General features: G+C 36.5%; 1 protein-coding gene across 1 annotated transcript in view; it reads right to left on the reverse strand.

The window, feature by feature from the left end:
* Ltn1 (E3 ubiquitin-protein ligase listerin) overlaps window positions 1-11316 on the reverse strand; it is a 40234-nt gene extending 28918 nt beyond the window's left edge. Inside the window, exons 1-6 of the mRNA XM_089632491.1 lie at window positions 11138-11316; window positions 8742-8942; window positions 6276-6407; window positions 5793-5927; window positions 4497-4612; window positions 2697-2882 (exon numbers count right to left, since the gene is read on the reverse strand). Coding sequence (XP_089488617.1) covers window positions 2697-2882; window positions 4497-4612; window positions 5793-5927; window positions 6276-6407; window positions 8742-8942; window positions 11138-11188 — 821 coding nt within the window. The 5' untranslated portion in view covers window positions 11189-11316. The remainder of the gene's footprint in view (window positions 1-2696; window positions 2883-4496; window positions 4613-5792; window positions 5928-6275; window positions 6408-8741; window positions 8943-11137) is intronic.
* Between the last annotated feature and the right edge of the window lie 5571 nt (window positions 11317-16887).

Genomic DNA, 16887 nt, shown 5'->3' on the forward strand with positions numbered 1-16887 from the left:
ATGATGACATTTCTATGCGATACTTTCACCCACAAGTCTTCACCTTGGGTTTCTATGCAGTCCATTCTTTCCGCGTGTGAGTGGCTGTCAGCTCGGAGGGCTAGGAGAGTCCCTCCTCCGCGACTGCCTCTATCCTTCCTGTAGACGTGGTATAGGTTTTCGAATAGCTCCGACGAAAAGGTGCTTGAAGTTAGCCAAGTTTCGGTAAGAGCAATCAGAAGTGGTTTCTGGCACATTACGTTTGTCATGAAGTCGATAATTTTATTATTCAGACTTCGAACGTTCTGGTATACTCCACTAATGTCTATCTTTTTCGGACGTCGTATCGACCGTCCTAGTTTGGGGTCGTGGTCTCCGAAATGACCATTCGTTGAAGGCCACGTTTTCAGGCCAGATCGTGGGGTCCAGGAAAAAGTGGAAGTAATTTTCCGGTATGCCTATTTTGAAGGCAGCATAACGTTCATGCCTCGTAACCAGTTTTTCGACAGTGTAAATTAAATCCGGCTTCTTCTTTTTTAAGAATGAAGATATATTTTCTTCTGTGGTATTCGGGTGAAACATGAATACATGCAGATGTAGGTTTTTGGGAATAGTGACCAAGCTGTCGTCGATAGACCCTGTCCCTTTACAGATTGGCCGAGATCGTCGTCTACCGTTGACGAGGGCATCGCTATACGATGTTATTGGCTGGGTTGGCAGCTTGGGCACAACAGGCTGTATTGTACTCTGTGGTTGTGGAGGAGAAGACGCCGCTGCAGCAGATGTGGAAGCAGAATGTAGATCTTCCTCCGGTTTTCCTTTTTTAGCAGTGGATCTTGTGGTCATTTTGCGAGTAGTGAGCGGCTGGACGCCGCTAACGGGAAGGTGAGTCTGGCCGGCTAGAGCGGCTAAGGTAATAGCAGGAGCGGGGGCGTGGCCGGGGGGCCCGGGCGGTGGAGGTATCCCAGACGGCTGCTTAGTGATATCGCCGTACGCTGAGCGCACACACACATTTAAGTCTGGCGCCGGCGCTAGTACCTGGGGAGTACCTGCAGTTACGTTGTACGAGTACTTGCATGAAGGGCACACAATTTTAGCACTACCGTCACTTAAAATTGAACGAATCGTGGTCAGTTCGCTACCGAAACCCTCGATTTTGCCACTCAAAACATCGACCGTTTTAATCAGGGACTGAATGATATCACCAAACTCTTCCATTTTGTAAATAGACTAGAACCAACGATTAAAATGAATACTATCGAGAGCCGATGACAGAAGACGTGCGTCGCGTGTTGTGTTGTTAAAAGTAGTACATATGTTTATTACGTTAATAATGTAAATTTAAATTCACAATATAGTCATTTACGAGGGTGGTCTGAAAAGTTTCCGACCTCAACGCAAAGATGGCGGTACTCGTCAATAAAAGCTAGTGAATGTAGTTGTGCATCTTTTGACAGTTACTCACTACAGTTTCGGCCATTTTGGACGCGCAGTTTTTAGTTGATAGTCGTTTGAGTGCGTCGATGTGTGTGTTTTTGTGAAAATGGAAAAAATTGAGTATAGAGCTTTTTTTAAATTTTTGTTTTTAAAAGGCAATACGCCTACGCAAATCAAAGATGAGTTGGACTCTACGTATGGGAAACTTCACCAAATAGTGTTAGACGACCGCCGAATTAAAGTGAGAGAGATCTGTCACATATTAAATCAAGATTTAGACATGAGAAAGCTGTTGGGTGCCGCGTTTGCTCACGTTAGACCAAAAACAGTTTAGGCGCAAAAAATCGGCGCAAATAGAGTTTTGGTGCCGATTAATTACTGTAGATGAAACTTGGATACACCATTATACGCCCAAAACAAAAATACAGTCAAAACAGTGGACTGCAAAGGGGGAACCGGCTCCAAAAAAAGCAAAAACTGTTTTCTCGGCTGGGAAAGTGATGGTGACTGTTTTTGGGATAGTCATGGAGTTATCTTAGTTGATTATCTTCAAAAAGGAAAAACTATTACAGGAGCATACTACGCATTGTTACTTGACAAGCTGAAGGCAGAAATTGCGGAAAAAAGGCCACATTTGCAGAAAAAGAAAATCCTCTTTCACCAAGACAACGCGCCGTCTCACACCTCAGCGGTTGCCATGGAAAAATCCACGAATTACGGTTTAAACTACTTGACCATCAGCCTTACTCACCAGATCTAGCCCCAAGCGACTTCTTTTTGTTCCCTAATCTAAAAACTGCGCTCGGAGGACAGAGGACATTTGTGAACAATTATTTTGCAGAGAAAAACGCCGAGTACTATTTGGACGGGTTAGAGAGATGGGAGCATCGCTGGGAGAAGTATGTAGAGTTACAAGGAGACTATGTAGAAAAATAAATAAAAAATTCTTGTTTCATTGTTAGGACGGAATCTTTTCAGACCACCCTCGTATAATGTTTTATTTTAGAAAGAAAGCAAACATTTTAATGTTTTATTTTAGAAAGACAGCAAACATTCCCGGATTACGAACATAGCTTCCACCCCTACTGCAAGTCCCAAGGAACCATCACAAGACAATTTTTGTACTGCTCCAAAAATTCTTCTAAGAACTTATTTAAAGTACCCTTTCGCTATTCCATAACCTTTCTCACTAATGAAAGCATGGCATTTTGATTACATAATTTTAAAAACATGTTCAATATTCTAACTCAATGTATAGCCATAAATTTTATTATTCAAACCTTATTTGCGGGGTTTTGTGAGTTCCGTAGTTCCAAAACTTGGGATTATCTAGAATCTTCCCTTGCTCCTCGCACAACCACTCCAGGTGTGACTCTGGCAAATTGCTGATCAGCAAGCCGTACCCCTGGAGACTTGAGATGATCACCCTCTCATACTTGGCTTCACATTCTTCTGGAGTATGTGTTCTGGAAAACAAATAAAAATAAATCTAATATTAACCTTTACCAGTTAAGACTCTACTATGTACACATAATCAGAGATGTGCTTTATTTCAAATAAATCCATTTCAAATGGAAATGCAAAATGGGTATTTTCCATTTTGCATTTTAAATGCTTTTCTAAAAACCATTTTGAATTTTGCATTTTAAATGCTTTTCTCAATGCATTTTCCATTTTAAATGCTTTTTTGCAACATTCTTCCTACTATCTCCACTCATCTTTTTTTCATAAGCCCCAAATATCAGTCGGTCCTTAACCTCGCTATGAGAGATAATTTATATTTGTCAAGTTGCTCCCTGGTAGGAGCCCTGGCAATTGAGTGATACCATTATAAAAAATACTGATTCAAATACAGAACATGGGGCCATGACGCTGTAATAAAAATAATAATAATAACGCTGTAATCTTAGATTTTTTGCGATTTTAAACGCAATTTTTTTGTGGTTTCATAATCTGTAGTCGTGGTGTTTTTGGATTTACCATCATGTAATATGTTTGTTCTACATTGATGTCCATTATTAAATGACAAAATTGTTTAAAAATTCTATAATTATTTTAATTGTTTGACCTGAGAAACCATTTTGCATTTTCAATGCATTTTGAAAATAGGTATTTTGCATTTTCAAATGGAAAAGTTTTGACCCATTTCCATTTTGCATTTCAAATGGTTTTGGGTACCCATTTTGCACATCTCTGCACATAATATACTTGTAGTTCTGTAAACAGTAGACCTTACATCCAAAAAAGTATGTTTTGAATTTTCTCTTATCCTTTCGAACGATGGAAACCCATATTTAGATCTTATCACTCTAGGCCTTGAGCGATGGCTGCATAAATTTAGGTAGAAGATTATTTGATATTCCTTTCAATTTATTTCGATACTCGAAATTTTTATAAAACTTATAAGTATAAGATAATTTTATTATTTATTATTATTCACAGTATGTTATAATAATATTAATAATAAATAATATTATTATTTATTATTATTCACAGTAAGCAGTTTCCATATTAATGATTCCTAAGTAGGTGCCTACTTAAATAATAATAAACAACGATTCAATGATTGATGATATTTAAAATAAGAATATTTACTGAACCATTAACCCGGTGTGTGTGCTGAAGCTAAATTTTCGCAGTGTATCAGCTGATTGTATTTTGGCAATAATTTTTTTTAATGCAAAATTATGTTTTTTTAAATTGTCCTGTCTTACCAGATACATAATGTGTTTATATAATTTTTATAAAAGTTTTTTTTTTATTTAATCTACCACAAGTATTTTTCCCAGAATAACTCTACTCAAATGGAGAGAAATTATTTTTTTGACTGTGTCTATTGGCTTCTGTGGTCACGACAGGTTAAAACGGCCACCGTCATTAAAACCGGAACTGGAACGTAATAAATTTACAGAAAGACAAAATGCAAATTGAGAGGTCCGGGTTAAAACTGACCTTTGCTACTTCAGTCAATTATTGCCGAATTAACAGTAATTATGTTATGAGATGACGGAGTATACATATAATTTTAGTGCCAATGCTTTTTTACAGATACCTCTACCTGTATTACGTATTATACTTACTTAGGATTAGAAAGTGAATTGGGCGTGTGCAAAACTAAATTATCAGTAATGTAGGAAAGAATTTCTGTCCGGCAAAAAGATAGAACCTCTGGAAGCTTGGCAGGAGGGAAAACAGTCTGAAATCAAATTATGTAGTATTAGTCGATTAAATAGGACTATGAATCTTTAAAGGAATGAGTCAGAATGGCAATGTTTTTAACACAATAATAATTAGTTTTAAGTTTGCTCCCTCACGGGTCGGTAAGGAATCAACATAAACCGGGTGCAATAAGAATGCATGATACCGAGAATGCTCCGTTTCATACATTTTTGTATGAAATTTGTATTTGTATTGGAGCAGTGTTGCACAATTCCAGTATGCAGACAAGTGGTGCATGGTTTCCATAGCTTCTCAATATTTACGGGTAACCGCTGCGATCACTATGAAATTTTAATTAACTGTTTTATTATAACATTTATTTTAGTTGAAAAATGCTTATGAAATATTCTTACGAATTTATAAATTAGGCACATTAATAATATCACAAAAAGGATTGTGAATAAATTTAAAATTCTTCATTCTCACCGACACTTGAGTCACTCGACGACATACTAAATGTGTAATGGTAAAACAGTAACTGCAATACAACAGTTTACGGGCTACATAATTTATTTATTTATTTATTACACGCCCTAATGGGCTTTTACACACTACAAAGTTTAATAGTTGAGTATCACAGTTATTATAAATTCTACAAAATTAAAACAATAAAGGAAACATAACACAACGAAAAAAGAAAAAATATTAAATGTTACAACAAAAGCATATAATAAAATAAGATACATTAGTAAAAATGATAAGAAGTCTCACATAAATAGATATTCAAAATAAAAATAAAAAATATATATTGCGGAAATTATAGATGTCTATTTGTGTCTCGATATATAAAAGAATTGAAATAAACAATATTTATATTGATTACATATTTTTAAGATGAAATATATCTCCCAGATCGGAATATTTATTTCCGAGACTGTGAAGTCTTGGAATCGGGGAATTTTGATAAGACAGTGTCCTGGTGTTGTAAAAATAAAAGGGTAGTAAATTTCGGCAAGATCTTTTGGGTATGTGGATGCTGATAAATTGGAGTAACTCAGGACAGTCAATTTTGTAATGAAGTATTTTACTATATATCCATTGCAGTGTGATATGAATTAACATTATCTGCATTTTTTGCTGAACCAGGCATTGTCCATTATTCACATAACTGTTTGGGAGCCATCTAAGCGAAAAGATGCAAAAAATATATATATTACCTGTAGAGCACTTTGAGCTTGTTGGGCAGCAGGTACATAGGTGTCGTATTGAGACGTAATCCAAACAGGTGCTAATTGTTTCAAATAAGGCGCTATACTTCTACCACATTTCTGTGCAACAGCCCCGTGTGCGACCTAAATAAAAACAATTATTAGGTTGGGCTGTCCGGCAGAAAATTCAAATGTTGCACTTTCATGAAATAACAAAGTTATTTGTTTTTTTGACAAGTGAAAGGTCCCCGTTAAACGACGATTCTATCAGATTGTGATCATCTGACAAACATAACAATATGTAAAAGCCCGGCTGGGCGTAAAACCAAATAAAATAAAATAAAAATATCAAAAATTGTTCAAAAGCTGAAACAGGCGAAGAACCGGCGTTTAATGGGGTCCTAAAATGACGCTTATTGGTCAATTGATAACAATGTTACTGTCGCCATGAGAAACAAAAAATATATTATTTGGTAATGAAAAAATAATGACCTGGGCAGCTTCTCTAATGCGATGCTCCACGTCAGTACTTAACTGGCCATAATAGCGTGGCCACAGGGACAGAGCTGCGCAAACCACGGATTCTTCTGACATATTGACCAGCGCTGTAAACTCATTTAATGCCTGGAAAATAATATGTACAAGTTTTAAGTGCAAATATTTTGAAAAATATTCAAGATTGTGTGTTTAAAAATTTGAAATGATTTATCCTTTTACAACTGCCTTCTGCTTTCGAAAAAATCCTGACAGAAATTAAATCTGTTTTTGGGACCGGTGTCGAAGTAAGCTGTAGGGTACCTTGACGTGCACTCGTTTAAACCAGTAAGTCGCCCAGCCTTATGCAATCATTATCAGTGTGGCTCATCACAATTTGAGAAATTTTTTGCCAATTGCAAAAGGACAAATAGTGCAATTATTTAAGTAACCTCTACACAGGAGTGACTGCCAAGAACCAGTGACTCTATTGAATATTTGGGGAATGGTAAGAAGCAAAAGGAATGGACCTAGGACGGGATGCTGTCAATTTTTATGCAAAATTCATCATTTTAAAGCAAATTTTGCCATTTTAACAGAACAAGCGAAATTTGCAATATTTGGGCAAATATATTAGTATATTTTATATGATTTTCTGGTATTTTAAAATAATAATGTACCATTATGCATTCTAAATATTTCTTTGTCTATAGTTTTGACAAGCTTGAATAATAGCCTTAAAATGGAATGCAGCTAACTTGACATCGTAAACGCCGCGTAGTGTTACAATTTTTCGATTTTGTAAAAAAAAATTACATCATCTTTGTTGCAAAATACCGCCGCTTATGCTTCTAAATAATAACGCCGCTTTTCCCAAAAAATTACACAAAAAACAGTGCGAAAATAATGCTAAAGTTACATGTCCCTAAATTTTGTTATACAGGATTTTTCCAATAAGAGGTGTTATTTTAAATAGTCCGCTATTTCGGTAGATGTTACTTTTGAAGCTGTCATTTTTTGACGTTTGACAAGTAGAAACTACTTAATAAAAATTGAACGATACACGCTTCAACAACGCATTGAAATTATTAAAATTCACTATTATTAATTATTAGAATTCCATCGAAAAATCATCCTGAGTAATGAAGCCAATTTCCACCTCGGTGGCTTCGTCAACAAGCAAAATTGTCTCATCTGGGGCTCGGAAAATCCAAGAGTTATTGTTGAAAATCCACTCTATCCTCAACGTGTGACTGTTTGGTGCGGTTTATGGTCCGGCAGAGTCATTGGACCTTACTTTTTCGAAAATGAGGCTGGAGCAACAGTTACGGTGAATGGATTGCGCTATCGAGAGATGATTAATGATTTTTTATGGCCGGAATTGGATGGTATTAATCTGGACAACGTTTACTTTCAACAAGACGGCGCTACGTGCCGCACAAGCAACGAAACTATTGATCTTTTACGATTGAATATCAAAATAACACCTCTTATTGGAAAACCCTGTATTTGTTTGGTTACTGAATTTAAATTAATTATTATTATTTTTATTCTGATGATGGTGTGCAATGAATTAATTTATGCATTTTAATATTTTCATTAAAATAATTGTTATCTATCCCAAAACAAAATATTCAGAAAATAATTCATGTGCAGTTACAATGGAATGTATTTAGCACTAGATGCACTAATGCAGCTCGACTTTGGAATGATTTGTCGGCCTCTGTGTTTCCTCCTTCCTACAACATGGGTCTCTCTTCAAGACCAAGGTTGACTCTTTCCTTTCCTCAAAAAGTCTCATCACGCAGCATCCTCGAAGACGATATATAGGAAATTATTTCCCTCATCGCCTCACTTGTGGTTTTAAAAAAAAAACTATCTATACAGGGTGTATCGGCACTAACCCGACAAACTTTAACCGGCTATTCCTTAGCACATTTGGAGTAAAAAATGTTATGGGCACTTTGCTGTCCGGTAGCATTTTTTTTTCAATTAAAAACAAAAAAATTAAAAATTTCTACACTTCATCACTGTCATTGGCATCGATTTTCGTGTTCAACAGCTGTTAAAAGCAAGTATGTCGAAAAGCGTCTTCGCTCTTTCGCACACACTAAATAATAATAGTTAAAAATGAGACGAATGGTGCCGTGCCATTTTGTTGTGATTGTAAAAGTGCGCCAATATAGGTACACACGTACATTATTCAACGGAATTCGAATAAAATATTGCCAGATGGGTTTTCAAACTTTGACATCATTTCAAACAGTGGTGACATGTGGTGAAAATATGAATAAATAAAATTTTATTAAAAAAAAACATTACCGGACAGCAAAGTGCCCATAACATTTTTTACTCAAAATGTGCTAAGGAATAGCTGGTTAAAGTTTGTCGGGTACGTGCCGATACACCCTGTATACATATTTGAAATTGGAATCAACATGAATTTCAGCATTAACACACAGAAAACATTTTTTTTATATTCACCTTTAATTTAGTAGTTGTATCCTTTTTGCCAAATTTCTTCAGAACCATTTGGAAATTAGGATCAATATTTGGGTCTACTTCGTCCTTGACAGAAAAGCCTGGTAAAATGGGTACCAGGCCACCATCTTTAGCAGTGGAAAATCCTACAAACGTAGGAACAACCCCGCCGAGAATCTCAGCGCTGCGACTGCTACTTGAAGGCTGAAAACAACAACATTATTTTCTTTGTGAGAATGTCCGTCCTTATGAGTATGAAGTTTTCAAAATTGGAACCGACAGATTTCAAGACAATATCAAATTAAGAAATGAAACTTTTCAAATCCAGATAAGTGATTAAATACCTACCCATAATATATTTTAGCAGGCAATTATATTATTTCACATACATCTATCTGGTTAAGGTTGGAAACTATTCCAAAATTACAAATTCAAAAAAGTCTCCCAATCCACTTCATATACCGCAATGGATTTTTTTGCCTGCAACTGTTGCAACGCAACTATCGCCGCAGCTAAATTCTGCGGGCTGCCTTAGTTTAGCAGGTAATTCTAAAAAGTGGACCACAGAGTATACATAGGGTATTTGCTTTCGACCACAACTGCTGCAAGTATGAAAAATTTGACATGAAAAAACATGACACAAATGTCAAAAAAAACATGACCACATCTTCCGAGAGAATGCGCGTGGTTTCACTGAACTACGTCCAGTGGACAAACCTGTGATTTACTGCGTTTAGTATCGCACATAAGTCTGTCGGTCAGGTAAGCTGTCATCGGCTGCCACAAACACATCGCTCTAGGTTCTTTTTTGTGAAAAAAATGCTTTCCTGTTCTTGAGAAATGCACAAATCATTCTCGAGCAAAAACCAAATTTGATTCCAAGTTTCTTTCCATTCGCATATACTTAAAAATCACTTATTTCCTCAAAAAATACAATTATTCAAAATGCTTTTTCCTACACGAAAATGTTAAATGTCAAATAAAATAACATGAGACAGTGAAAGCAGAAACACATAAGCATATAAAGGACAACTTAGTGATAGTACGTGTTTCGTATTCTACTACTCTGCTCGCTCGTTGGTTTGTCGAAAAGTAGGGGAAAAGCGGCCCACTGATGGGTGAGCATATTCGCGGCGAGCAGTCTGACGTCACGTGATTTATCCGACTGACATTCATACAAAAATGCTCGTCGCTCGACCATCAGTGGGCCGTAACTGGTGTCGCGAGGAACGCATACAGAAACGAAGGGCATTCATAATAATATAGCTGTTTCACTCGTACACATATTCTTCGAATGACTATCTCTTTTTGATGCATTCCGTTCCATTTAGCTATGAATTATGTTATTTGTAGCCATTTCATTCATTTACACATATTCGTCATGGCTATTCTTTTCTTATAAGTTTCGTTTTTTGAATTTCAATCTAAAATCAAGATGGTGCCATATTTTTTGTTCGATTATTATGAACATAATGCGTTTTTGTATTTATGTCAATAGACGAAATAGTGTTTTTTCAAATGGCGCAGTCAGCCTTGCAGGTAAGTAGTTTTAAAAAGAAGAAAAAACACTTCAGGTTAACAAATAACCTGACAATATTTGAAAGCCTACCATCATAATAAGAGAAAGATGTTGCCTGTGCAAAGATGGACAACTTGACTAGCAGAGGAATTGAATCCGTGGCAGAAACGCTGCAACAAGTAAATCAACAGTAGGAAAAAGGTGAATGCAAGGAATTTACTTTAACAGTTGACTGAACACAGTTGTTGCTAGTAAAATGTTGTGAAAGGAAGGCTAGCGGTTGAAATAAGGTTCTGACGTCGACTCCACTGCATGAATGAGGCTTAAAACTAGCAAAGAAAAGACGAAATTGAATGAACGTCAGGAGAAATGAAGTCCCTAGAGTAAGTGGTTCAGTGTTTATTCAGTAGAGAACCATTGCACACCTGGAATATCAAAGTTCTACATGCATATAGATAATTTAGAGAAAAAAAATGGAATAAATCAAAACAACATAACCTGAAATTTTATTTTTGAGGAACGATCAATAATAATGATAACTATGGGTACCTATATTGCTTCCTATCGCAATTATGAACTATCGGAGATAATTTTTTGTTCAGATTTCCCCACAAGTAAAACCGTGAAAATTAAGAACATATTTCACAACATTATTATAAAGTGAGTAAAACAGTCATACGACTCCCAAAACATTTTCCAATTTTTATTTGGCAAAAGCCAGCGAAATTGTGTTAATGTTTTTTAGGGGGCACAAAGACTAAATCGGTTATTTTATGACTTTCAGCTGATTGACCAAAATGTACACGTAGAGCATTATTAGCAAAGTAGAAGGTAATATTATTGAATATCGAGCTCGGCAAGAAGTTTTGATAATACTCACTCTAGCATTATTCTTAGTTCTCTGAGCTTGTCCTTGTTTTTTGCCCCCCATTTTGCAATGAAGGATACAAATAAACCTGGAGAATAATTTAAACGTTGACCAATTTAATGTTAGCACATGTCCAGATTGACAAATTATAAATCATTCAACACGATAATAATATTTCAGCCAACAACCAGTGACGGCGACGGCCATAGACATAAATTGAATAATCAACTCAGCCATAGACATTAGACATAAATAAACCACAGATAATAGAAGTGCATAATGTATAGTGCATAGATAATATACATATTACGTAAACTAGTGATGGGCATGATCGGAAAAACTTATTTTGTTTTTTACTATTATCAAGTTTAATTTGTAGACCTCCATTTTAAATTAAATAATAATATTAAAATATAAAAAACTTTAAAAAATTAAGTTTATTCAGATACATTAGAACAAAATTCTTCCACAACTCCTAATTTATAATGTTTTTTATGTACTTTACTGTAGTTATCTAATTAAAGTTACACAATTTATTAATTTAGTTTTAAGATATTAATAAGATAAAGACATTAAGCACTGCCATACATACACTTCGAAGCAGCTGGACTACGCGTCACCATCGCGTCACTCCAGGCCGCAGCGCAGAAGTCGAAAAGTAAGATAACAGTTTACACCACAGTCTATTATTGGACATTATATTATATGAATTTAAACTAATAAAACGAGAACCTATTGTGAACCCGTGCTGAATTTCAAAAACTACATTCCTGGATTAGGGATTTTGGGTGACAGGTAAAACACCATTGAGGTTTACAAATACATCGTAATATTACGAACACATCCAACTCCAGTAAAATAGTGGCAATATCAACAACTCTGGCCGTTAGAGGCGCTAGTGTAGCCTTTTTTATTATTTTTTTATGTGAAATAACACAAGATTTCCAATTCTTCTCAGCCGTCTGAATCCAATAAAAGTATGGTATCCCCATTGTGGTATGTTGTGAGGCTGAAGGTAACGAGGGGGGGTGGGTATGAAAGTGGGGAAGAGGGAAGTGGGGAAGCACCTGGCTATTCAGATCTGGTTATCAAACACAGCCAAAGCCATTTCAAACATCGTTTCAATTCTGAATTGTGGTCAAATATAATATGAGTTTGTTAAAACCTAGCAAATACAATGATATTGATTACGTAAAAAGTGAATTATACCACGAAAAATATAATAATAATTTTTAAGGTAAATTAAGCATAGCTGTGTTAGTGGAAGCTCCATGTATCATTTTGTATTCATGTTAAAGTTATAAATCATCGTCAAAGTGGATGTTCTGATTTTTTTTATTATTGAAATATAATATTAATATATAATACAGTTTTCCATATTATTTTTTTCTAAAACTTCTCACAATTATATAACTATTTTATTACCTTTCTTAGACAGAAACAATAGCCGCTTTAATGTTGTTTATGTATGAGCAAAAAAAAACAGTAAGGTCGTATGTGTGCGATAACTTTTTTTTTGATTTACATAATATTTCTATAATTTAATAAAGAATATATTTCACATAAAATTCATTAAAATGTGTGAAATAAAGCCAAAGCGGACAACTCATGCTGATAGGAGGCGCAAGTCGCTGTCCTATTTATTTTATGTTCAATATACCTTTTTTAGCAAAACTGAGTTATGAATGCCAATATGTTCATTAGACTGTTAGGCATTAATGAAGCTAAAAAAAACATGTTTTTTGGTTTTTAAGTGACATTTTTAGCATTTTTAGAGTGCCAATATCCACTCACGGAACAATTTTTTAGTTGTTTTTTTGTTACGTAATACAGTCACCTTACATTAAAAAGGATGGTCACTCTAACCCCACTCTACCCATGCCAGATGGCCGCGGCGTGTTCAGTGCACGTGACAGACCACCCACAGTGACCGCTCCGACAAACTTGTCGCAACCCGCCGCGCTCGCCAGTCCGAATTCGACCCCGGTTGCATCAACAGTGTCCCTAGCGAGCAAACTGCAACGCTCGCAAACATGGCGCGCAAATTACGTATTATTAGAAACGATCTCCTTCTTGGATATAACTAAATATTTTGCGCAGCCAATTCACAAAACATGTTTCGACACGGCAACTCAAACCTTACTCAATGGAGTCTCGCTTCCGGTAAATTCCTAGTGCGTCTCAATACCAAAGCTACCGCTGCTTCCCTCGGAAGCGCGGGCTATTTCCAGCTCGTCACGTCATGCCAACCCCTCATCAGAACCCGGAAACCCGTAAGCTTCTTCGGCATACCCTTTTATTGTGTTCAAATCGTTAATTTCATGTAAAACCCCCGTTTCACCCGGTCGTCACAGAGAGAGAGAGAGTAGAGATTCTATTTCAACCCTGTGTTTCTTTAGAAGATGTTAAATATACCTGTGCCTTTTACTCATGTATTATTATTGTGTGGGCCTTTCCAATCTCCTGACCGATGGACGAAGTAATGAATTAAGAAGTTCCCCACCCCTGATTGAATCCGAGTTTCATCTGCCTACCTTTTTACTGAGCTAACCAATTTATAACCCTGGTTCGATTCCAGTTGGGTTTAACCATAATATAGCACTGGCTTCAACGTGGGTTTTCTTTCAGTTTATTAATCGTCCATCAAGAGGTCAAATTGGAAATAACTTTGTACTCTTTCACTGTGTTTTTTGTCTTGTTTTGTAATAACCATTGAATACTATGTTTTCTTCCAACTAATCATAGCTGTTCTACAAACCATCGCGTCAAATCTAAAATAACCGTGTCACATTAAAACTGTTTTGTGTTAAATTACAACTTTTACGAATCATCACTCGATAATAATTCAAGCACCGGTATTCTATCACAAAGTGCGCAATCAACGTTTACTTCTTTTCGGATATCTTAAACATCACATAGTGATCTAAAACCATAAAGGTTTACTTTTCAAGTACAACTATTAATAGGAACGAACTACAATAAACTACAATTCAACAATTTCAAATCTTGTACATGATACAAAATAAATTTCTTGTTTGTGCAATTGATAAGTAGTATACGCCTGCGGCCCGAGTATGTAACGCGCTGAAAAACGTGTTAACCAGGTTGACATGAACACAACCGGGGAAAATTAAAATCCTTCTGCCATTTGATAATCCGTTTTGTATGTAATGAAAGCGGGTCGAGTTATCTTTTTTAAAATAGAAAGCCGACCTACTCTTTACATATAATTGAGATTCGCGTTGACGTGAATTCCCCATCTGTCACTATTCGCTAATTGGAGCAGATTTGACGGGATGTAAGGAACTAGCGTGTAAATAACCAAAAACTGGTTTTGCTTAAACTCAGACAAAATTTGACACAAATCACATAACAACCTCCCAAAAATTGTTGAAAGAGCAAACAATACTCCCTCGAAATCTGTACTTTGAAATTTTTTCGGAAATTTTTCTTCACAAATCAAGGACTTTTCAAAACACACATCTCGGGGACTTTTCCATTAAAAATACAGGACAACCCCTGGCCATTTTTTTTTCACACATTGAGGACTTTGAAATTTTTTCGGAAATTTTTTTCAAAACACACATCTCAGGGACTTTTCCATTAAAAATACAGGATAACCCCTGGCCATTTTTTTCACATATTGAAGACTTTGAAATTTTTCTTCACAAATCAAGGACTTTGAAATTTTTTAGGAATTTTTTTTCAAAACGCGCATCTCAGGATTTTTTTCATTAAAAATACAGGGAAACCGCTGGTCATTTTTTTCCCATATTGGGACTTAGAAAAATTTCACAAATTCTTCACCCACCATCACAAGCAAATCCCTGTTTTTTTAACCAGCCACACACTCTGACAATTCTTTTTTCTTCTCACAAAGTCTAACTCGACTTCCACAAAATGAATCCTCAAAACAACACCCTAGGCATAATAGCCAACATCTGCTCTCAAAGTACTCAAAGCCTAGAAAAAGAATTAAAAGACAGGAATATTTCTCCTTTCAACAAAACCAAAAACGTCCTGATTAAAAACGCAACATTCTACAATAGGAAATATATTAGGAGACTGCAATTTCAACCCGGCAGTATAACAATCTCTGACACAAGCATACCCACTTGCACAGAAATTAAACCACCAGTTATACCCATCAAGGAAACCACAAAACCCTTCGACCTAACTGGATGGAAAATTAAGTACAACGGCAGTACTAACGTAGAAGACTTCATCGACCGAATTGAAGAAACAGCCGCGATACGCAACATTCCTACTGAGATACTACACCGTAACTTCATAGATCTCATCTCGCACGAGCTACTCTCCTGGCATAGAATCCACAAGAAAAAAGTAAACTCCTGGCCCGAACTCAAAGCTGCTCTCCTGAAAAGTTTCGCACCAAAAGAAACACAGCATAGGATTAAGTCTACCCTGTTTTGAATCAAACAATTCACCGACGAAACAGTAGCACAATACGCCCAGAGAGCAGATCTTCTAAACATCAAACTGACAACCCCAGTCCCTGAAACAGAGCTAGTCCCTATCTTGACTGATGACCTCCAAGCAAGATATGAGAACATAATAACCTCTCAAAAAATATCCTCAGTAGAACAACTCAAGGATGTCTGTCTACTACTAGAAAACTACCAAGATAAAAGAAGAAACACCAAGCCTTCTAACGAGCCCCTTCTACCAAGCCTCGCCTCTCGGTCAACCAATCAAATCAAACCAGAGTTTAACGAGAAGAAATTTTGCACCTTCTGCAAAAGAACCGGATACTCACAATCATCTTGCTACAGACAAGCCAAACTTTCGTATACCCAAGATAACAGAGGCCACCAAAAGCGCCCCCGTGACCATTCTCCTCAACATGATAACTTGAGAGAAATCTTCAAAAGATCAAGAAATAATCTTGAAAGAATACATCCTTCTAACAACTTAATTGCAAGACCACCTACAGATTTCTCTAAACCTCCGCCAAATTGGTCGAAGAAAACTCCAAAAAACTAAGATTCAACCCCTCGAAAGTTCATTCAATATCCAGGCCTACTGAATGGACCGAGTGGTTGAAACACATTGCATATTTCAAAGAGGCCTTACAACTTTCTACGGTGAGCTGCACTCAAGCTAAAGATGGTCGCCCATACGCGCATTTTTCTGTGACGTTATGTTATGACGTTGTCTACGTTGTCTATCTATGACGTTGTCTTCTCTGTACTACTGGATAGTGGAGCTTCAGTTAGCTACCTCGGCGGTAACGCCCACATTCCCTTTGTCAACAATGGATTCACAATCAACAAACACCCCGCTTTCGTCACCACTGCAGACAACAACACACAAAAAGTCACAGGAGCAATTGTCCTACCTGTCGAGTGTGGAAGCAAATCATTTCCAATAAATTTTCTAATCGTACCAACCATCACCCAGAAATTTATTCTTGGAGTCGATTTTTGGAAAGCCTTCAACATTGCACCTCAGGTTTTCAACCCATGCAACAACACCACACCCACCACCTCAATCAACGAAATCCGTACAATAATTCCGTACGAGAACCTTCACCCACCACAGGCCGAACAACTGGAAGACATGATCAAGAAATTTGAGTCAATCTCGTTCGAAAAGTGTGGACTTGGTTTGACAAACTTAGTCAAACATCACATCAAGACAAATGGCCCACCTATCAAACAAAGATACTACAATTTGGCTCCCCAGAAACTAAAACTGTTGGAGAAGGAACTGGATGATATGCTAAATATGAGCATCGTGGT

The sequence above is a fragment of the Hesperophylax consimilis genome, chromosome 6 (assembly GCF_061612785.1).
Source record: "Hesperophylax consimilis isolate HC1 chromosome 6, BYU_Hcon_1.0, whole genome shotgun sequence".
Classification (NCBI taxonomy): Eukaryota; Metazoa; Arthropoda; class Insecta; order Trichoptera; family Limnephilidae; genus Hesperophylax; species Hesperophylax consimilis.